Source organism: Periophthalmus magnuspinnatus, chromosome 17 (genome assembly GCF_009829125.3).
Source record: "Periophthalmus magnuspinnatus isolate fPerMag1 chromosome 17, fPerMag1.2.pri, whole genome shotgun sequence".
NCBI classification, from domain to species: Eukaryota; Metazoa; Chordata; class Actinopteri; order Gobiiformes; family Gobiidae; genus Periophthalmus; species Periophthalmus magnuspinnatus.
In genome coordinates this window covers 16845209-16869564 of record NC_047142.1, presented here as the reverse complement: position 1 = coordinate 16869564, position 24356 = coordinate 16845209, and the positions used below count along the sequence as shown (strand labels likewise).

General features: G+C 40.2%; 1 protein-coding gene across 4 annotated transcripts in view; it reads left to right on the top strand.

The window, feature by feature from the left end:
- Positions 1-24356, top strand: part of ptprma (protein tyrosine phosphatase receptor type Ma) — a 337914-nt gene that overhangs the window by 58951 nt on the left and 254607 nt on the right. For all 4 annotated transcript variants that reach the window (XM_055228666.1, XM_055228668.1, XM_055228667.1 and 1 more), the window contains exon 2: positions 9123-9248. In XM_055228666.1, the coding sequence (XP_055084641.1) occupies positions 9123-9248 (126 nt within the window). The remainder of the gene's footprint in view (positions 1-9122; positions 9249-24356) is intronic.

Below are 24356 nucleotides of genomic sequence, written 5' to 3'. Positions count from 1 at the left end.
ATCTTTAGCAGAAATTGGCTCCTGCTTTGAGGCTTTGAATTATCGATCCGGTCCTTCGGCTCCGTCCAGGAAAAGATGGATGGATTTCTTTTGAAACGCACTCGCCGTGAGATTATAAAGACCATTGTGTGTTCTCACTCGGGACTAAACTGTTCCATGACATATCTGGGTGTACCTTTTTAGCCGGCGTCTCTGAAAAGCAAGGTTGACACGGTAGAGCGGTCATTTGTACGCTGGGCTCACACCTCACGCAGGTTTTTATTGAAAGTAAAATGTTGGGCGAGTTGGCGGGGTCGGTCTGGATATCTGTTTCAGCAGCTGTCGGGCTTGATTATATAGAGGCTTGGGCCACACTGGCAGTACTATAAACCTCCTACAGAGAGACGGACTGTTATAGTTCTAGTTATTATGAAGTGGTACCGCTTGTTGTTTATATGTTAGGTGCATTTGCCAACTATTACGAGTAGGGCCGCGAGATACTGCAGTGGAATCAAAATCGCAATTGGAATTTGAAACCGTTTGCAAAGGACTTAAGTAATTGCAGTATATGTGATTTGATAACAGCAGATTATCATAGACTGTCTGTGTAATGCCTCAGTCTTTTGCTATGGATCAAGACTAAGTTTAAATCTGTCAACTGGACAAATCGTTGCTTTTGCTATAAACCATAGACTGTATAAAGAAGTGGAATAAGGGAGTGTGACGTCAACCATAGCGTTCGGCTCCAGTTAAGTGAAGCTCAATGAGGCTATCAGTTACAGGGGCCAATTTAGAGCCAAGTTAGGTAGGTTTGTTTGTTACTTGCGTGTGAAAACAGCCCTGGTTCATAGTTTGCAATGTTTGGAGGTTAACACTATCTCTTTCTTTTAAAAATGCACCAGAGCTAACGTATAGAACAGCACCAGCCTTTAAAATGCAGAAATATAACCAGGAAATCCACATGTTGAGCCACTTTTGTTTGGATCCATACATTTCCCATAACAATCTTGTGGCATAAAGCTGTGTGTTTTTATATAATTAAGTCATTACGAAACACATTCATTAACAGAGACGACATTAAACTATGCGCCATGTGTTTTTCACGTTGATGGGAGATATTAATCATAAACAAGACCAAAAAACGTGCATTTTTCCCATTCGGCCATAGAATTCTTAGCTGCGCTCTGCCTCAACATTAAACTATTGACAGCTTTGCCCTTATAGAGAGGGAGACCATTATGGTGCTATTGACTGCTACATTCATACGTGCACTGAATGGACCCTGCGCTTGAACCATAGCTACTGATGGAACGCAACATGAATGGTGGCACTCAATGTTTAAGCCCTAGTACGCCTGTCACAATTATTACTGTATCGATTTGTCGTTCAATAAATGAAAGATTAAACGTATATTTGTAGGATTAGATATTTACACATCCCGGTCAAAGCGATGGCATCTCCAGTTGTGTGCTTCCTCCCGGTGGCCACTGCAATTTCAAGTACTATGTGACATCACGCAGGACTGCCTCAATTACGGCTAGGTGTTTTTGATTACAAACACCTGGCTGTAGGGGCGGAGTTTGAGCTGCGGATGCCCGTTAAACCGATCACATTGTTCGTCATACCTCTAAGACCCCCTCCTCTCCCCTCACATTACATTCAAATATAAGTTAAAGTGACAGAGCTGGCCACAGTAGACCTTTATGGATGTCGTCATTTCTGTGTTGACATGGAAACTCTTTACCAGGTCGATAACACACGCTGCAGTCGGTATTGAAGAAATTCCCAATACGGAAACCTAACACCAAAGCCGTGCCCCGTCAAAACCCCGCAAATTGACCTATTGGAGCAACGTACGGATAGTTTTCAATGGTTTGTACTCGCAATTAAAGGCAGCAGCTCTTACATAGCAATCCTTTATTTTTCCAAGCCCCCTACCCACCCCACATCTCTATTGCTTTCACAGATAATCCATTTGAAACCATAGTCGCCCGGGTCTTTTATTAGCGCAAGCGTACGGGCTAATGGAGTTACTTACTGAAATTGTCGAATGCCTTAACTCAATATTGTGCCCTAATATCTTTATTGGAGCTGCAGAGGTAACAAGAGACCCATTAGAAAGTATCTCTTAATTATGAGCTGGATAATATTTCAAGATTAAAGAGGACACATTATGCTTTGATTCAGGTATTTCGTATTAGTCTATAATGCACGTAGTTTCTTTTGTTACATTTTGTTCATTGTAAATCACAATATAGATCTAAAATGGTTTGAAGTCTTAGAACATGAAAAACAGATGGTTCATTTTAAACGGTTTACAGTGGTCCAAAGTTATGCTGCATTTGCCTATTCTCACGTCATACCTACTTCTGTTACATAATATTCTGTTTTATGCACATTTGTATCTAGTACTTGCTTGATTGCACATGGAATAGATGAGTTTATAAGCACTTTCACTGCTTACAGAGGCCAGAGCGGAATGTAACATCACACTAATGCAAACAAAAACTACCATGTTAAGCGCACACTTCCTGATTCACTGACAATAAAATGCTTTCTGATTAGGTGCAGACAATGCACAGTGGACTTTGACCGATTTTGATCTTAAGAGAAGCTTATACAATTTATCAAGACACTTTTTGCTCAAATTCATGGACAAAACTGCAGAAGAGACACTGAGAGACACTGTTCATAGTGAAATTCAGTCCCAGTAAGTAGTGTATTGTCAATAATGTTTTTTTGGTTTTTTTTTTTTGTTTTTTTTTAATAAAGGTTCCATGACTTTTTTAACCCTACATGTATGACCTGGACTTTTCTTTTTTTTCATAATCACAAACCCGTGGGCTGAGATAGAGGGTAGGTCAGTTGGTCGTCACTGTCTATTAGAAGAGAACAGCACTGTATGAAATATATCTACAAAGGACTACTTCAAATTGATACCAGAACATTTAATACCAGTTCACATGACTGCATAAAGCTAAGGACTAGCTGCAGTTTGTCTGTTTTGCTTAACAGAAATGGAATACACTCCAAGGAAAAGCAAAATTGGGTACATTGGTGACACAATTGCAATTTAACCATCTGGTAGCAAACTTTTATACACACACCTGCACCAGTTTTTAATGTTTTATATGGACTTATATATTTGTTTGGTTTGTTTGTTTTTCTGTTTGTATTATATTTTGAACAGGACATGAAAAATAGAGCCCAACTGTTATTGGGTTTCCCTGTATAAATAAATAGAAGTCGTGCCTCAAATGCAAGACCATACAGAATTACATGCATGAATCAATCGAAACACAACATGTGTAGGCTTATGGTGAGGGAACACTGTCATAAAAAGTAAAAAAAAAAAAAGTTAAAGTAGATTTTACATAATACATCCCCTTTAAACTAATATTCGCCTTTTAATATGATACCAAACAGCCCATTTGTTTCTTTCGTTTTCCGTTTGGCCTGCACCGCTCTGAATCTCCCACTGACTTGGCATGCATTCTGTTCCTGGTCGATGCCATTGATTTGAATATCAAACGCCCATAACAGCCACCTCTTTGTGCCCATGCCTGCTGCGACAGGAAGGTGGGCGAGCAGGGCAGAGCGTCTGAGAAATGTACAGGCAAAGTATACAGGAAAAATATACAAGCAAAATAGTGACGAAGCCGAGCCAGACGCTGTGGGTCTATAGCCAACGACAACATGGGCTCAACGCAAAACTTGGCAAAATGCATTTATTTAGAACGATTGAGCCATGTTTTTGTTTAGAGCTGTATTTTAGTAGACTGATTCAGAGGTGAAAACTTAAACATACATTTGCAGCTTTCTGTTGCCTGGCAAATCCAGCATGATATCGCTCTGTATTACCGTTTCTCTGTCTGGATTTTTTAATACAGGTTGATTTCAGACTAGTCCCCACATCCTTTGTTGTGTCTCAAACCCGGTCAAACATGTTCGTGCAATCGGATTCATTTTTTTCAGTGACACGTGAAATTAAGGAGGTCTTCGGTCACCTGTGATTTAGAAATAAAATCCATTTTCTCTCACCTCAGATTAACAGTTTAGTGCTCCGCTCATTGATTCTGCAGAAACAATATTTTTCAGCCCCCTTTGATATTTCTGATACAGACAGTGAAGTGTGGATACCTGTTAGACCAAGCACACACTGTTCTTCATATGCCTAGACGCCGCCCCTCCACTTGCCCCACTCTCCCCTTTAGTCCTCCAGGCACTGCCCAGTTTAGCAGCTGTATTTGTAATGTGGTTGTGGGTGGAGTTTAGATTTTTAGTCCCACTTCAAATAACTACTTCCTCCTTTCATAGTTTGAAAATACCTCAACTTCAAAGTTTATATTTTCCTGATTTAGTCCCTGATCCACAACCTATTATTTCAACTTTGCAACATTGTGACAAACTTCACTAGATGTAACAGGGTCCATGGTTTGCACACTTACTTTTGCAAAACAACACACACTTCACACACATACTTTAATGGAATTTTTTTTTACCATTTTAAAACCAACACTTGCCTTATTTACTTTCAAAAGGTCAAATCATTGCAGCATTTTAAGTGCTTTGTTCTTAAAGCATTTCCAAACGCTTTTTCAATTTGCCTCCACGCAAATAGCTTTTAACAGTGTCCTTGGTGTCTGTCTTCACCATTTTATACTTTCAAAACACTTCAAACCACTTCCAAAACACATCAAACCACTTGAAAATCCACTTTTTTTTAAATTCTTTGTCTAATTAATAATAAAAGTACACCTTACAATAGCTTTATTTACTCAGTTGTATTTTTCTTCAATACCTGCTGTATATAAGGATATATTGTCTCATTTGACAGCACTTGTAGAATGTCCAGAATGCAGCTTGTCTGCTGACAAAAACAAAGATTAATTGTGTTTAAATGTCTGCACTCTATGGGTCCTCTGTATTGGAGGGAGTTACTCTGGGCTCAGACTGCACGTGGTGCAGCTCCACTCCGGTGGCCACAAGTATTCAGGTAGTACATAATAGGAGAGGAGCTCTGGGGCCACGCTGTGCAGTGGTGCCAGCTGAGGTGCAGCAGAGCTCCCAATTAAATTTTTTGAGCTCCTGAATAAAATTTGCTGGATTCGACCACAAGCCTTTTGTCTTAATAAACAGTTATGGCGTGAACTCGTGGTTTCATGCGTGCGGCTTCAAAGGCGGTGCCCGCACCAGCACAGCAGAGCCCCTGGTACTTGTGTGAGTGTCACACTGCAACTAAACTGTCCGACACAGGAGTCGCAACTGGGCTGGGTGCAGCCTGAGTGAGGCGTTACTGTAGCTCTACACTACCAGCTCCTGCAGGCTGTGCCCAAGGCCAGGCTCAAGACCAGAGGTGACAGGGCCTTTTCTGTGGCAGCGCCCAGACTATGTAACACTCTCCCTCTGCCTGTCAGATCCTTTCATTCTGTAAAGCATTTTAAAACCAGACTAAAAACCCACCTCTTCTCCCTGGCATTTGTTTCTTTCTCGGCAGGATATCTTGATGTTTTATTGCTCTTTTCTTATGTGTCATATTTAATGTACATTTGTTTTTGTTGGCTTTTGTGTGACGCACTTTGATCATCTTAAACTGTGTTTTAAATGTGCTGTATAAATAAAATTGAATTGAAGTGAATTAATTAATCTCAAGATTGAATCATTTCTCAGTGATCAGCGTGGGTCTTTATAATGGAGGGTTCAACAGCCACTCCGTGTCTTTATTGCACTGAAAGTGAGTGGGTCTGCGTTTCCACTAATCTGACTCCCTCTGCTTGTTTTCATGGAAATGTTGTTCCTTTGGCTATAAGCCTCCACAGTATGACATAAGACTTGTCTCTATGGAGAACGTTCCAAAGTATGGTTTTAACTTTGTTTCCATGGAATCAACATGCCATTTAAAGCAACGCTATGTTACTTTCTGGAGATGGTTGACATCTTGAACATAAACAATAAAGATGTCAAATCATAGCATTTTAAAAATTTTACTTGACAAAATCAAATCAAACAGAAAATGCTTAATGATGATCCTTGATTCTTTTTTTTGCCCCGTACCTGCTCAGCTTTGGCAATCCTCCCTTTACCACCCACTCACACAGCCCTGCATGTATCGTTAGCAGGTGGCCTAGAGAACCAGAAATTAATTAGTCTGCGTGCTCCTCGTTTGGCCACTGGTTTGCACACGCACTGTAAATGTCAGGTCGCAGATAAATGGTCAAACAAGAGCGCGGCTGTAGCCTTTCTGAGCTGGATGTCACCAGGAGCTTGTAAGCAGATGAGATATTGGTTTTGGCCCTGCATCGATTCTGGCTAAAAAGGACATTTCCCCCGACAACAGTAAAATTTGTATGTCGCCTGTGTTCAGAAAGTTATCAGTGAAACATTTGGAGGCGGGAGGGGGGGAGAGGGGGGAAGGAGATAGAAGAGGCAGAGTCAGGCAGTTGTCATCTGTTATCAACAAGAAGCATAAAATATTAGACAAGAAAAGCACCTGCGCGGGCTGGGCAAATGAGTTTGATTGATTTTTAATAAAAACCTCATGTTTTAAGTAGTACTTAGCTGCACTATGTACCTTTTCAGATGGAGGGCACGCCACCTGCTAGTCTTAATGGAGATGATATTGCTTTGCCTGGAATGTTCCACTGTGTCTTATTAACTTAACTTATAGCTTGCAATTAATTCAATTTGCAGGTGATTTATTGTTAAAATTGAACATGCATTCTGACTGCTCTGGCTCATGTCTCTACAGATCTGACTTGTAACTTGACCAGGAGGTACCTTGCTTGATGAAGTTAAATAGTAATAACATAATCATGTAGACAAGACCAGAAAAGTTACACACCGCACCTTTAACTCTTTAACTGATATTAAATAAGATTGTAATTCTTATATTACATTAGCAGTAAAATAGATTCTCATGATATTTGTGAGTACACAAACGTCTTGATATATTCTCAGTCACAGAGCAGCATTGAGGTCAAAGTTGAAACGCCCAAAAGAACCAAAAGAAACATGGCGACGCTGACAGACGCACTTCAGCCCATAATATTTGACGTGAGCCAGGCTAATATTAAATGACTGGACGGGCAGCATTTGTACTTATTGTATCTGGGTTCAAACTGCATTTGTAGAACAGTCTTGTTAATGCATATGGATTTTGAAATGTCCTCCCATAAGAACATGTCATTTTCTATATTTTCATTACATTTTTTTTCCTTTTGTGCAACAACATATCAAGTCCACCCATCTTTTTGGTGAACAACATTTCAGCAGATGAAATTTCAAAATCATATATAAACCCATGACATTCATTTTCCCCACGTTACCCATAGCCCTGTTGGTCCCACTAATCCAGCCCCTTCACCAGCCTCTTTACGGTGCACAACAATACAGCTCCTATTTCTCTATCAGCTCCTTTGCACTAGATTTATGAGCAGATTGAAAAGCACTTTGGCCCAAAATGAGTGAACGAAAAATGAAAAAAATCTTTCTTCCATTCTCGCCGTGGCCTTTAAGGTGCCGGGGAATAAAGGCGTATTTGTATTAATCGATCATATGTCGCTCTGGTTCAAGCCGGGGCCCTAATGGTTGCTAGCTGTCATTTTGCGAGCAGCTTGCGAAAAGAATTAGGCAGTATAGCATAGCGGCAAAGTTGTGTATCGGACAAGAGGTGAAATAAATCAATTGTACCCTGATGGCGGTACACTTTCGAAGCATAATGCCTAACTATGATGGAGTTTGCACACTTTGTACTTGTCATTGTGGAATTGGGCTGCCGCGTCGCTAATGATTTGAATATATGTGACGCTAGCGGTACCCATCCCTCACTCTGTCTCACTTAAGAGCATCTCATTGTCTGGCGGATTGCATTATGAACACTGCAGCAGAAAAGCGATTTAATTTATAATGCATTCATTTGCAAAGTTAATAGGAAACAACCAGGCCTCTGCAGCTATTGTAAAGATGGATTTAGTCGAACTGTGGTACTTGGGGTTTTCTCAGTGTATTGTTTTGGTTTAGGTCTATATCTACCATCGAGTCCACATTTTCTTTTTCAATTCTATCCCAGTTTTAGATTTAACTTTATTTGTTCTTTTCAAATCATATAAATAAGACTTGCAATCTTAATTTCAAGGTTGAAGAAGACTTGACTTCAAACCACATGCTTTTACTGACAGAGGATTGGCTGTAGACCTCTCCAGGTTAAAAAGGCCCAAGCTGATCACTGACAATTTCAAATTATTATTATCAAAGAGGCTTCTTCAGTTCTATTCAGGTTACTGGTGGGACACTGCCTTATATCTGTCTGAAGACAATCCATGTCTAAACAGAAATAAGTGGCTTAGACATCTTTTATCCCCTATTCATAACTTCATCCTCAGACCTAAATCCAAATAAGGACAACCACAGGGAATAACCAGTATGCAAATGGCAAGGCCAATTTATTTGTATAGCACAATTTGTAGTAATTCAAAGTGCTTTTACATTAAAAGAGAAGAATACAGAATAAAAACCTTTCAGTCATATGCACAGCTAAACAGAACCATTTTGAGAAAATATTGTCAAAGTAGAGGCCCATCTCACAGCTTCTGGAAGACGGTTTTAGCTGCATAAAACTGAAACTCTGATTCCCCTTGTTTAGTCTTGGCTCCGGGCTCCAGCAGGAGGTCAGTCCCTGCAGGTGCTGGTCCATGGAGAAACTCTATTCTCTGAACCACAGGAGCCAGTGCAGGAAGTACTCCGGTCTGAGCACAGACCTGAATACTTCCTGGTTCTAATGAGGGTGTGATCACCCATTAGCGATTATGATTACACTCTAAACTGCATACTTTTACAGACAGGATTGGCTGTAGCTCTCTCCATTAAAAATATCCATCCTGATGACAATTTCAAACAACGGGATCTCAATTCAATGAAAACGGCCTTAACCTAACCTTAACCTATTACTGTCCCATTTTAAACCTGGTTTTGTCTGTTTTTGAACCTGTCTGGTAATCCTGCTACTTCCTGAAAAGCCAATACTTTTATGGGATCAATACAAATTTTGGTGTGTAATTTTCACAATATACGTTTTCTTATGTTATTCTCTTATCTTTGTATGTGTGAAGTGAGTAATGGAGTTTTTTTTTGGTTTTTTTTTTTAGGCGATTGTAACTTTGAGAGGCCCCTGTCAGCGTGCGGGTACAGCCAGGGCAGAGAGGACGACTTGGACTGGGAGCAGATCAGCACCAGAGAGAAGAGCTCCAGTACAGATCCATGGATGCCCTCAGGTACAGACACTATCACATATATTTAAGAATCACTCAAGACAATAATCACATTTCTATTCAATATTTTAGAACTGGTTTGCTATTCTGCACCAACTCAAGAACAACCAGGTTAAAACAGTGTGGGGTTTGCCCGTGTGGAGTTTGTGTGTTCTTCGCATGTCAGTCTGGTTTCTTACGGTTAAATCTAGCTTTGAGTTTACAATTGAGTTACTAACAAACTAGTCACAACTTATGTTTAACTTGCTTCTTTCTACACAGCAGTATTGTTGTGCGGACCTCTACGAGAAAAGTTACATATTACACCTTTATAATTGTACTCATTTTGTATAGTTTGTCGCTGGTTTAAGGTTTGAGTGAAGTCTTGCGTGCTGTCTGCTTAATGAAACCTGGAAAATTAAGGGCTCTTGTGGTTAACCATTACAAATCTGTTTATCAGCTCGTCGTCTACTTTTAGCGGGAGTCATGGGAAGTGACTTACAGTGAGTAATTTGTACTTTTCTCACTATTAACTGATCAACCCTGAGGACATTCACACAGACAAAGATCTAATCTTTAACATGTGACAGGCAAGACGAAGTTAAATGTCGTTAATAGTAGATTTAATTTTTTGATAAAAAGTTGCACCTAGTTTACACTGGTTTGACAATTTTGTAGAAGTTTATACATTTAGTTCCTAGTTAGAGGAGAGAGTCCGCAGATATGACATACACAATACTCACCTAATAACTTATTATTTGAGTAAAAATGCATGATAACAGGTTTATTTCGTTAACGGAATGTCTAAATTGTCAAAAAAATTAAACAAATAAATTCTTGTGCATGTATGGTACTTGCATTTTGCATGGAATTGGCTTTACTTCCTCTAAATTTCCATTGTTTCCCACAAATTGACAGTTGATTGACATAAAACCAGAGATAGGTGATACTCTGAAAAGTACAAAAGTTACTCAACTAAATCTAACAGAGTACTTTTCTAGCTGCATACTTTTACTCCTACTTAAGTAATGTTTTATTGAAGTAACAGTACTCTTACTTTTGGTTCCTCTTCCCACTGTGAATAAATCTACAAAAGCTTTATGTCGGCAATATGAAACGTTTGTTTCTTGCATTGCTCCTTCAGGTATTATTTAGTTGTGTCTATCCTTTGAAAATACCAGATTTTGCTCATTATTTAAAATATTTATTTTGAGGTAGCATTACTCTTACTCGAGACTGAACTGGCAATCTGGAGCTATGAGGTTTTTCCAGGGGCCTGGTCCAGACCAAAAAGTCCAGGGTGAATTTCTTCTCCCAGTCCAGCCCTTCTCTTACTTTACATTTTTGGGCTACACTCCCCACCTCTGTGTGAAACAACAGTACACGTTTACCACAAGCACTAATCTACCAGAGGATATACTAATTAGAAAAACATGAGCCTGTCGAATGCACGTTCCTACTACAAGAAAGACCCTGCCCATAGTAGTACCACAGTCTCACCACTGTACCCGGGGCTAATTCACAACGCACATATGGCATCAGCAATGAAATACCAAGTTTATTTAGCGATATTTTTCAAGCGAGCACGCACCCTTTCCGAAGACAAGTTTTAAATCTTCCCAACAACTTCTATTAAGCAGCTTTGACTCAGCCATTTCATATTTCGCCGCAGACTTTTATGATTACAGATGTTGTCACCGTTCAAACGCTCCCTCCGTTTCCATAGCACGTCGTTGTACATCTGCTACAAGACTCCAACGACGACGAAGCTCTAATATCTTAAAAAAACAAAACAAAAAAAACCACACTCGCACCTTTTTAATTGAAGAAGTCTATCGAAATCCTATTGAAATTCCTCACCGCATCCCGAAAGCATTCAAACTGTCACGCGCAATCCGTCTTTTTAAAGCGCCATTGATCACTGTTCATTTGAGTTTTAAAACGCCGTGATATCACCGAACCTTTAGGAATGACTTTTTTCTTTTTTTTTCTTTTTTCACACCATCACAAAGAAGGTAGCAGCGCAAATTAATGGATATTGTTTTCCTCCCCTATCTGGACGCCTAATCTAGCAAAAGAAAAGGCTGCGTCCCAGATAGATTGCGAGCGCGGGGCCCCCCTCTGGTGACGGGGGAGAATTAATTAGCCGAAGCCCTCCACTAATTTTAAACAGCCTTGAATGTGTTTACGCGCGGCTCAGTGGGTGGCGCGTTCGAAATGAGTTTGATAGCGTGAGTACGGGGGACGGAGGGGATGCGGGGGGGAGGGGTGCGGACTATCCGTTTCACTTGATTAATGTCGGAACACGCGGAGGATGGCCCAAAGGTTACCAGGAATCCAGAGAAGCGGCGACCTACGCATTAACAGTCGGCACGCGTCTAAATTTAACAGGTCTGATTAAAATACCAGCGCTGGTTAAGTGGGGTGTCTGCACAGGAGGAAGAGGGAGTCGATACTCATTACGAAAGATAGATGTAAAAGTGGGCAAGGAAAGAAGTAATTGGTCAAAGCAAAACAAAAAAAAGTTGGCTTAGTTTAGTTTCAAAGTCTTTCGAAAACTGCAGGTACTACAAGTAACTATTTGCCCTGTAATGCCTTAAAATTTAAAATTCCAAAATAATGTTGTCATGATGCTCTATTTCAATACTAGGAATGGATTCGATACTTAATTCTGATTCTGATACGACAATGATAATGGAATGTAGACTTCAATGGTAAATCGTAGTACTTTCTTTTATATTCCCCTGGTCTTATATCTGTGTAATCCCTCAGTTGTCCAGGTAGGTTCCACAGTGGTCATCTCGTCTATATGGTCTTTAAGGTTAATTTCTGACCTGTGAATGTGTCAAAAGTATCGATACTAAAAAAAAAAAAGTCAACCCTGTTACCAAACCTAAAGTTGTTCATTGAGCTTTGTGTTGTAAAGAACACTGGATGATGCACCACCTACTTTTCTTTACCCTGAATCTTCTCATCAAACTTTTCTATTGCCATGGAGACAACCAGTGGCATCACCAGGCCAAGTTAGAAGGTGAGATCTGCGGAGAGGCTAGACCACTCAGTTAGAATGTTTTTCCAGTTGTTTTATAGGACTAAAAGCACCTGCAATTGAATAAATATAAAATGGTTAAGTTTAACGTCACCATGCGGCATATTCCAGCAATAAAGCAATACCGTCTCCATGGAAACAAGCAGGTGGCCGACCGACTTTTAAGATAAACATAACAGTATTCGATTACTGACTAAACCATGTGTAACTTTGCTAGAAGGCGATACTTTCTTTTTACTTTCTTGCTTTTTATTTTACTGCGTTAGTACAATATTTAATGTGCTGCGTTTTACAAGAATCCAACTTTTGAAAGTGGATTATTAGGCATTTTATTTACATTTACAATATATAAAAAAACCAAAAAAAAAACAAACCTAATAATCCACTTTCAAAAGTTGGATTCTTGTAAAACGCAGCACATTAATTACGTTTGCACCTCTCCCTGAACCGCCACCTTAACGTGGTGGAGGGGTTTGAGTACCCGAATCATCCTGGGAGCTATGTTGTCGGGGGCTTCATGTCCCTGGTAGGGTCACCCATGGCAAACGGGTCCAGGGGGACGGGTCAGACGAAGAGCGTTTCAGAAGCCCCTTATGACGAGTGTTCAATCAAGGCCTGGACTGGCGTTACAGGGGCCCCACCATGGAGCGAGGCCTGGGGTGGGTGCTCGACAGCGAGCGCCTGATGGCCGGGCCAGGCCAGGCTCAGCCCGAAGGAGTGACGTGGGGCCGTCCTCATGTGGACCTACCACCCGCAAGAGGATCCGTAAGGGGGCCGGTGCAGGAAGATCTGGGTAGCTGTCGAAGGCGGGGCCTCGACGACCGGATCTCTGGACATGGAGACTGGCTCTGGGGACATGGAATGTCACCTGGCTGGGGGGGAAGGAGCCGGAGCTTGTGCGGGAGGTTGAGCATTACCGACTAGATATAGTCGGCCTCGCCTCCACGCACAGTTTGGGCTCTGGAACCCAACTTCTTGAGAGGGGCTGGACTCTCCATTTCTCTGGCGTTACCCGCAGAGAGCGGGGGCGAGCTGGTGTGGGCTTGCTCATTGCCCCACAGCTCAGCCGCTTCGTGTTGGGGTTCACTCCGGTGAACGAGAGGGTCATGTCCCTGCGCCTTCGGGTTGGGGACAGGTCTCTCACTGTTGTGTCGGCCTACGGGCCAAACAGCAGTGCAGAGTACCCGGCCTTCTTGGACTCCCTGGGAGGGGTACTAGACAGTGCACCAACTGGGGACTCCGTTGTTCTCCTGGGGGACTTCAACGCCCATGTGGGTAACGACAGTGACACTTGGAGGGGCGTGATTGGGAAGAACGGCCTCCCCGATCTGAACCCGAGTGGTGTTTTGTTATTGGACTTCTGTGCTAGTCACAGTTTGTCCATAACAAACACCATGTTTGAGCACATGGGTGTCCATCGGTGCACGTGGCACCAGGACACTCCAGGTTGGAGGTCGATGATCGACTTTGTTGTCGTGTCATCTGACCTCTGACCGCATGTCTTGGACACTTGGGTGAAGAGAGGGGCTGAGCTGTCAACTGATCACCACCTGGTGGTGAGTTGGATCCGCTGGCGGAGGAGGAAGCCGGACAGACCTGGCAGGCCCAAGCGTATCATAAGGGTCTGTTGGGAATGTCTGGCAGAGCCTTCTGTCAGGGGGGTCTTCAACTCACACCTCCGGGAGAGCTTCTCCCTGATCCCGGGGGAGGTTGGAGACATGGACTCCGAGTGGGCCATGTTCTCCACCTCTATTGTCGATGCGGCCGCTCGTAGCTGTGGTCGTAATGTCTTCGGAGGCCTCGGGGAAGACCCAGGACACGCTGGAGGGACTATGTCTCTCGGCTGGCCTGGGAACGCCTTGGGATCCCACCGGAGGAGCTGGAGGACGTATCTGGGGTGAGGGAAGTTTGGGAGTCCCTGCTTAGACTGCTGCCCCCGCAACCCGGCTCCGGATAAGCGGAAGAAAATGGATGGAAGGATTTACGTTTACACATACATGAGATTCATATTGACCACCTTACACGTGTCAGTATTGAGCGTATCTGATTAAGGGTGTGTTTGGTAAAGTGCTCTCTCAAACCCTAGCACTCCTCCTCCTCACAGGGAGGCCAAGCTCCTCCAGAGGTCCATCATTTACAGCCTGCGTCTCCACGTCTCCGAGCGAGCACTCCGAATGCCACGACAAATTGTTACGTTTCAGAGAGCGCGTTAAAGGGACGCGCGCCGTAGTGTACTTGACCGATTGAAACCGTTGGAGGAGCGAGGGAGGCAGAGGTGGGCTGACAGTTGAGTTGCATTTAGGTGAAAGAAAAACGGTAGGAGTAAAAGCTATCTGATGTGTGATTGGTCTGTCACTGTGAAACCTGTACTTACCTAGCTCTGTGTACAGCCTTATGAGACCACAGGCGAATTTGTAATCTCATAGGTTTGGACTGGGCTGTTGATGTTGCAGGGGGAATACATTCAAAAGGCTTTCAGTAGAACATTAGTTTAACATGTTTTAGTTTTTTTGTGTATTTGTTCTATAGTCATGTTGATTAAATGTGCCAAAAACTACATAATAAAATTGACAAATCATAACCCCTGAACAAATATTCACTTTGTTTTGTCTTTCTAAGGCAAGGACATGCTCAAAATACAATTATTGCAGTGTTATTCAAAAAGTAGGGCTCTCAGAAGTATCGAAAATCAGATGGTGAAAGTAAAAACTCATTTGAACAGATATTGATACTAAAGAAGACCCATTCACTGGACAGAAAATGAACCTGAACAGCTTTAGAATGATCTTGAGCTGTATCAGAACAAGTATAAGACACACAGACAAGTATAAGACACATAGACGGGTATACGCCCATGGACGACTGAGGGATTACACAGATAAAAGAAAGTACACTTATTTAATGTTGAAAATGACATTCTGTCTGTTTTGAGCATCAAGTCTTCCTTAGTAACAAAACCAAGCTTGAAATTTTAGCATCGCATACTGTTTTGTCTAAATACAGTGTTTTTAATTGTCATTGTGGTATTGGAATTGGTATTGAATATAGAGTTTATTAGTATCGAAATCAAGTTTACTTTTGTTATTGTGATAAAGCTATTCAAACGTAAAGACATGTAAAGAGATTTTTGGCAAAGAAAAAATATCACAAGAAGACTCCAACAATTGCTTATATCCATTGCTAATCTATATGTATGGATATAAATGACAAACTTGTAACATTGGCGCGAATAGACGGTAGATGTTTTTAAGATTACAGACCTTTAAATATAATTTCTAATTCAAACTCACAAGGATCGACCTAAGAATTAATCAGCATCAAAACATTATTTCCTGGAAAAACTGCAAAGCCAAAGAAACTATTATAATAACTGAAACTCAACCTCGACAACTAAAGCTCTTATGATAAAAATGTTAATCTCCGGCCTTGTCCTACAGTGAGTTCATGTAAGAAACCTCAAATTCAAACCTCATTTCTCATCTCCTCAATCCTCTCACAATGTCCCATATTGTATTTATTATAAAGACACGTGAAAATCACTTGGACTCTCCTACACATGTACCTTTGTGCATAAACGTGTTGAATGGCTGTGCTAAGTGGCTAACATATGCTCTGCTCTGGATCAAGGTTAACAGTGCGCCCCGTGTGCTAACATTTTAATAGACTCATAATCAGTCATTTCACTGCCTTATTAACCTCTTGCACTCCACCCACATCTTTGGCACAGGAGGACCGCAGTGGTGAAGCTATTGGCTATTCTGAATAACTGAAAGGGTCTGATGATTTCTTTTTTGTATGATTTTTGATCTCGCTAAATCGTTGGGTCTGGACAAAAAAGCCCATAATTAACAGATTTTACATAGTTAGATTCAGGAAGAAGAGGAAAATGAACTCAAGTGCTCTGATAGTAATTATATAAATTGGCTGCTTTGTGATTCAGCTGCACTTTAAGAGTCCACCACCTGGTTGACTGGAATATTCAAAGTAAGACGGTGAACTAATCCATTCATTAAAAAAAAGCATGTGACGCAACTAACGTAAGTCACAGGTCGAGGTCTGTGGAGAGGAGACCCAGTTCAGTAACAGTACATCTTTTTAAATAATAAAATCAATAATAATAATAAAAAAATACAATAAAAAAAAAAAATTAAAAAATATATATATTAACAAAAGATTTAAAAAAATAATTCTTTGGAGACTAGCACGGAGCAGACCCTCCATCAGAAAAATTACATGGTGTACCTTTAAAAAAAAAGACAATAATTAAGAAGCTAGCACTTTTGCCTCCCACCAGAGCTTTGGTTCAGTTCCCAGCGTGCTTGGGGTTTATTGATACTTTGCTGTGCTATCAATATTCCCTAGGGTTGATGCTAACTGGATGCACTGCTGTGTCTGATGCTCTGTTACTCATGTTGGACTTTAATTGAGGCTTTGTTTTAACCCAATCTGACCATACAAAAACTGACTTAGCTGGAACTAGAACAGGTAAACAGATTTTGTACTGATAAAAAAAAGTTCATTAACCAAGCATTAACCAACCGTTTTTCATTTAACAGAACCCCGAACGCTCGTATTGATCACAGGCTCCTAAAAATGTGTTGTTTACATCCATATTGTATTCCGCCGTAGACATACATGAAGTACATGCCCACTCTGATGTCACTGCAAAGATGGATCAAGCTAGCTAATCCATGCTCAAGATTTGGAGCATTGGAATGGGTCAAATACACAATGGGTCAAATACTTGAATATTTTTCACTTTTTCTTACAATTTTCAGCTCTAGTTAAGCATGCTTGGGAATATTTTGAAATGCATTTTAAACTTTGCAAAGGGGGTCACAAAGTTTTCTTAGTTTAATTATCATAACTTTTAAGCGCAACCCAATTTCCCTCCAGTTGTAATTAGATTCCACCATTCTCTCTAAACCTTAAAACAAATTAATTATGAGGCTGTTTGGAAATGTCACCGTTGTTATCTTTGCTCAAAACATCTTAATCAATAGATGTTTTGTTCTAGAGAGCTTTGTTGATATCAAACGGGCTGAAATCAAACGCGTATATGCCGTCTCCTCTTTCATCAAATTGCCCTAAAACCAAGGAGAACCGAGTACCAAGCGTCGCAGCAGGCAAATAAGAGACTACCAAAATGGAAAAGTGAAACGAAAACACATCCTCTGCTTACGAGAAAAAGAAAAAAAAAAAAAGTAAAAATTTGTGGTTGTTTACAGCTTTGCTCTGTCTAATTACCATGTCTGGACTGGAGTGTATCCCTCTTTATCCCCATGTGTGGAGCTGATTGCATACTCGGACTACTTTGGGATAGCTCCAGCCAATTCTGCAGCGCATGTTTTTCCCCTTTAAAAAGCAAGAGAAACCATTACCACCAGCGCCTGTCCTGTTATTACCAGCAGAGGTTACATGTGCCGGATCACAAAACACCGGTTCGGACCGGAGCCTCTGAGAGACGAGTTGGAAGCACTTCAGGAAGAGTAAAGCTGGAATGACTGCAGTATTTTTCCATTTACACCTTTTGGGTTTGGGAATAGTCAGGACATGAGAGTCGTTAGCTTTAGTTTACAATGGGGCAGTTTGAAGCAATGATGGAGCAGTTACACAAACAATAAATATGTGATATCTAGGCACTGTATGACGATACCTTTCGATTAATATTAAAGGTGCACTGTGTAACTTTTCCGAAAGCTGCTTGTCTCCTTGAAGATGTTATCGCTCTGTGATTTAAGGAGGAGCATGTATATATATTCCATTATTTTAGAAAATTATCTAATAACTTCCATCACACATTACAAATAGCTTTGCCACTAAAGGAAAAGTACTTCTACTAACACGACCACAGGTACTACTACTATTACCACTGCTGATGCAACTACTGGTACTTGTACTTATGTTTACTTTAAGCTCCAACAACAGCTAATATGTAAATGAAATAAATAAATGCATTACTGAATGAAGTGCATTAGTATGACCACTACGACTACTACGACTACTACTACAGTTGTGGTGAGTGGTGGTAGTGAGAACCCTTTCTCCTGCTGCTATTACTACAACTTCTGCTATTATTACAACTTGTTTTTCGCTCTCCTTATCTATGTAATCCATTATTTAAAAAATGTTTTTTACATGTTGCAATTAGATTTTCAACATATTCTTAAAAAGGATTCAGAGTGCACATTCTAAACATCAATATTTGAGTGAAGACTGAAATATGAACTGATAAACTACCAGAAAAATTCCTTGCATTTTAGAACATGTTTGTAGAGGCTAAAACTAGAGATGGAACAACATTTTTCTATAAAATCAAGATATTTTGCTCTTTACCAAGGGCATTCCATTATGGAAATAATGTTAGCCTTTGCAACTTGATTATTGCGCATTACAGCCCTAAGATATTATATTCAATTTAGATTAATTTTAGCGTCAATCTTCACTAGATAATGATTTATATCGACTTATCATTCAATACATGATGAATGAAACAACATATTTTTGGTGGTCAATATTTATCATGGGACTTTTTCTTGCTCTAGTGTGAAGATTTTGGTTATTTTTCTGTACTGTGATAAGATTTGCGCTGTAGAAGGTTGAATAAATAACTATTCTATGACACAATTTAGACACAAACTAACTGCTTATGTTTTGCATTCTGTCATTTACTTATTGCAGCTCATGTTTTTTGGAGGATAATTCTGCCTCATGGTTTGGTTTCAATATTGCACTTCAAAATGTTATCGCGACAGACCATCTTCACCCGTGAAAACTTTTGTAGATCTCATAAAAGTACTTAACAGGAAACCAAACCATATAGATGTAGAGATGTCCATTCTTATGCATATGGAATTCCAATTCAAATTTCATTGGGTTCATTGTTATCGAGCATCAAGCACTGTGTAGATTTTATGTAGAAATGAAAATCAAAGCATGTTTTAGTTTTGTGGCTGTATGTTGCTCAATGACACAAGACTCTATTGTCTGTGTGATCCCTCAGTTGTCCAGATCTGATCAATAGTAAAAGAAAAATCTAATCTTTATTATTAATCAATTTTTTATTATTTTCCCCAAATTACGTAATTTCAATTTACTACAAAGTCATCTACACACCTATTTGAATATAAACCGGATAGGAGAGCAGTGTAGTCGCATTTTAGTACTGCGTCCTCTTTGCAGTGATGTGCTCAAATAAAGCTTTATACAGCAGGTCAGGTCAGCCCAAACAAAATATCAGCCTCTGCCTTAGATTTAAGAAAAGTGCAAATATCAGACAGATATATACTGGCTGGACGATACATTGATCTGTGTTTAGTTTGAACCAACACTTTCAATTAAAGTACAAATAACTGAAGTGACTTTTCCCCCACACCTGTTTGATGCTTCAAGAGGATCACCGTTTATCACTTTGCTATCCATCCACTTATGAATCCAAAGGTGCTGGATGTATACACTACGATGGAATATCCAGATGTCATTAAGTCTGTGGTGTTTTTAAATGGACCTCGGCTGCTCTTTGCGATGCCACCGTGTCCTGGACGTTGTCAGTCACAGCCCTCCCGCTCCTGCCCCCTCTCCAGAGAGCAGACCATGGCACAAGGCCTAGGACGAGCAACGTCCTCTCACCCAGATTAATTAGGCTTTAGACAATACGCCACTACATCGCCACGGCAACACTGTCCGCACGAGGTGTTGTTGACGGTTAACGCAGGTCTAAATATGGCACCAGACACGCATTGCGATCTCTGCGCCCTGTTGTTTCTCCATTGGGTTTTGCCTCATGTCCGTCGTCCTTGGTCATGAGTACAGCAACTTTCACCACCATGTTTACTGCAATTACTAACAGCTTTACTACTAAGAGAAAAATAATACTAACACAACCACGGGTACTACTACTACCACTGCTGACGCAACTGCTGTAACTACTACGACTCATGCTTATTTTTACTTTAAGCTCCAACCACTGCTAATGTTTAAATGAAATGAATAAATGCATTACTGAATGAAGTACACTACTTCAACTTCTACTACTAGTAAATGAAAATCAAAGCATGTTTTAGTTTAGTAGCTTAAGTATCTTGCTCAATGACACAAGACTGCATTGTTGCCATTTGTGAGTTTTGAACCAACACTTCCAGTCGCTAAGAAAATAAAAATCTGATATTGTTAGGATGCAGCAAAAAGTCTTAAGTTCCTTCCAGAACAATACCAAAGTAACGTTTTGTCAGTATCACTGCTGATTCTACTCATTTAGATAATTCAGATAATTTGGAAAAAGCTAAATGTTTATTGTACGAATCGCCACAGTGCTCCATCTATACCTGGGCCATATGTTGTTTACTGTTTAGCACCCGGAGGACAGACCCTCCACATACAACAACAGACTTACTCAGTGAAGGACGCTAGAAATTTAATCAGAATTTAAATCTCGTTGAAAGAGGGGATTTGCGATGGAGGGCTCTTGTTGTGAAACTCAGCTAATTACTTTGGAGACATTCACAAGTTGAGTCTGGACCAGCACACCTTGTACAGAGGAGGCGAGGGGTTAAGGACAAATGCCATTATATGATTAGAGAGCCGACGCCAAATTACACCGTCTGATCAATCCTGGGATTAATTCAGGCTACTTAGCATGTTTAGCATGTTTACCATGTTCACTTGTTTTGGGAGGGAGCAGGTTGGCTATCGCAGCTAGGATTGTTAAAACTATCAAAAAATAGTATCGAAACTAGATACTCATTTGAGCAAGTATCAATACTAAAGTTACATTCACAGAACGGAAATGAACCTTTCCTGAACAGATTTAAAATGATCTTGAGCTGTATAATAATAAGTATAAGATCACATAGACTAGTATACACCCATGAACCATGAAACCTACCTGAACAACTGATGGATTACACAGATATAAGGACACATGATAATATAAAGGAACACTCTGATTTGTTTTTATTGTCATCGTGGTATCTGAATCGATATTGAGTTTATTATTATAAAATTATAAAATGTTAGAATTGTCATAAAATTAATAGCAGTTAAAAGAGATAATGGGGGCTGTCAGATTTTATGCATGATTTTTGTACATAGGCGAGTGTAATCAGTATCAGGTTGGCTGACATAACTCAACAATTTCTATTGTGTAGGTTTTATATTTATTTATTTCCTTCTGAAAGCCCAATTTAACCTTTCATTTACTTAATTCTTATTTACTCTTTGTGCTTTGTGTTTTTAACCAGTTACAAAGGAAAATTTCTACTACTCACTGGGAAATAAAGCATTTTAGTTCTGAGTGCACAGTATGGATTTACGAGTGATTTAATGATTGAAATATTCTTGAAAGATATCCATTCTGCCTGTCAGCAGGGGCCACAGATCCGATCAGTAACTTTCCTCTGGTGAAATTGTGTGCTGTGAAGTGCTTAAAGGTCCTATATTGTGCAAAATTGACTAATGTGAGCTTTTAGCCATGTTAGATTGTTGATCGTCAAAAACATACCTAGAGTTGTGTTTATTATTAGTCTGACTAGAAGCTAAAATGCTCAAATGCAAGTTTAAATGAAAAGTTTAATTTTCATCTATCTTTTAGTAGAGATTGGCGATTCCAGGGGGGAAATGACCAAATGATTCTAGTGAAAGTGTATGGAAAACACAGCGAAGCACCTTGTGATGTCACATGACATCACAAGGTGGACCAGAGTGTTTTCTGTATGAGAGAATAACTCTGTGTGTAGGATTCACGTGTTAAACGTGTGAATAAAACAAAAAACAAACCGGGTTATATTGTTGATGAAGAAACAACATTGTAATCAAAAAATAGCATTATATTGGCCCTTTAAATAACTATAGGGACTTATGCCTTTGTCACACCTTGAACAACTTTGACAGGGTGGAGAGGTTGAGGAGAAACTCCATTATACGATTAGCCCTCCATGATCAATGCAAGCTGCTTAGCATATCTAGCATGTTCCTTTGCATCTGGTTTGCTTGGGCTAAACTGGATTGACTCTCAGTTGAAAATGGATTATGACAGCTTCTATTACTCCCCTGATGGAGGACGCATTAGCCCAGCGTAGCTAGCATCAGTATTCATGCTATGGCTAATGATGCAGTGAGCAGAGTCTCTTGAACAGGCACTGGGGCCAATTGGACGATTCGCTGACCCATTTGTGAAGTCTGGGTCCAGTCATGTGTGCTGCCGCATATTAAGATGACGTATGAAGCCATTAATAAGTGCAGTTGATTGGCACTCCCACTACAAAGCATGTGAATACAAGATGTTATAGGGATAAACTTGAAGACTGAGCTAAACATTACAATAGAACAATGGTAGTTAGTTTGCCAAACCTAGAATCCAGTTGTTTATATTTTAAAGGGGCTGTACCTGAGTAATTTTATAGTACATAGTGTTTCTAATACTGATGCATTCATTTTATTTATTTTTTTTAATCCCACTTACTATAGCTGCCTTAGGGCACAATGACAGAGATGTGACTGCCAGTCTGCGCCAACATCCTCTTAAACCAACATGAACTTATTCACCCACCGCATTACATTCATTCAAGGCTCTACCATGAACCACAGCATTACAAACAGATATTATCATGTCAGCCAGTCTTATTTTAGCATCTCTATATGTCAAAATATGCATACTATACTTTTAACTTAACTAGCATGTTGAGGTATCGCATAGTACCAGTACTTTGTCATACTTAGTCTTAGCCAACTGGGCCACGTGCTGACCCATTTATGAGGCTCCTATCTCCAACCTGCATGCGTGCACTGCATATTAACAGGACATATTAAGCTATTAACAATTGGCGCTGATTGGCAGTCCTCGACAAAAGATCCTGCCACAGACCATAATAAGGGTCAACTGCTCACCTGACTGCTGAAAAACGCAGTCTGCATGAAAGATGAGCTTGGGGTGAACATATTTGACACCATCACAGCTGTCTGTCACTGCCCAAAAACACTTGCACGAGTCCAAGATTATGGCATTCTGCACTGTAAAAAAGGGATTGAGGTACTTGAAAGGCCCATATTGTGCCATTTTCTGATCTATGTTATAATGTTGTTTCTCTTTAACAGAAAAATACTGTGTTCCACCTTGTGATGTCATGTGGTAATACAGGAAGTGCCCCACTGTGTTTTTAAACTCCACACACCTTCACTAGAATCATTTGGATGATTTCAGCCCTGGAATTGCCAATCTCTACTAAACTAAAAGTAAACGAATGATCTTAACTTAAACAACCACTTCATGACATCACAAGGTGTAACAGAGCTTTGGAGATGTAGACAGACTAATAATAAAGTGTTTCTCAAACATGTGTGAATGAAACAAAACACAACTCCAGGAGGTAATAATACAACATTGCTTAAAGCTCAATTTTGTGTAATGTAAGATCTACAAGAAAAGCACCTTGTTTTAATTGCTGCTGTTGTAAAGCACTATACAACTACAGTTTGGTGTGTGTGTGTGTGTGTGTATGTATATGTGTGTATGTATATATATATATATATATAATAAATGTTCGTTTTAATCTGCAATCCCAGCTATGCCTTGTGCATACTGTTACTGAGTCCTTTCGCAAGACACTGCACCCACCTTGCCAAACGCAGCAGTGGGCAGAGGGATAGAAAACGCAAATTTAATCAAAATTAAAATCTTGTTGAGATGGAGGGCTCTTGTTGCGAGAATCAGCTAATTACTTTGGAGACATTCACACACTGAGTCTGGACCAGCACACCTTGTACAGAGGAGGCGAGGTGGAGGGGTTAAGGACAAATGCCATTATATGATTAGAGAGCCAACGCCAAATTACACCGTCTGATCAATCCTGGGATTAATTCAGGCTACTTAGCATGTTTAGCATGTTTACCATGTTCACTTGGGTTTTTGGACGGAGCAGGTTACCTTTTACATGTACATATGAAACACATCAGATATATGATGAAATATATGGAATTATATAGCAAATTACTGTATTATTTTATATTCAACTTCTAGTAGCCATCCTTTGCTTTGTTGATCTTCATGATGAAGTCTCCTGAAATGGTTTTCAGTTGACCGTTGTGCC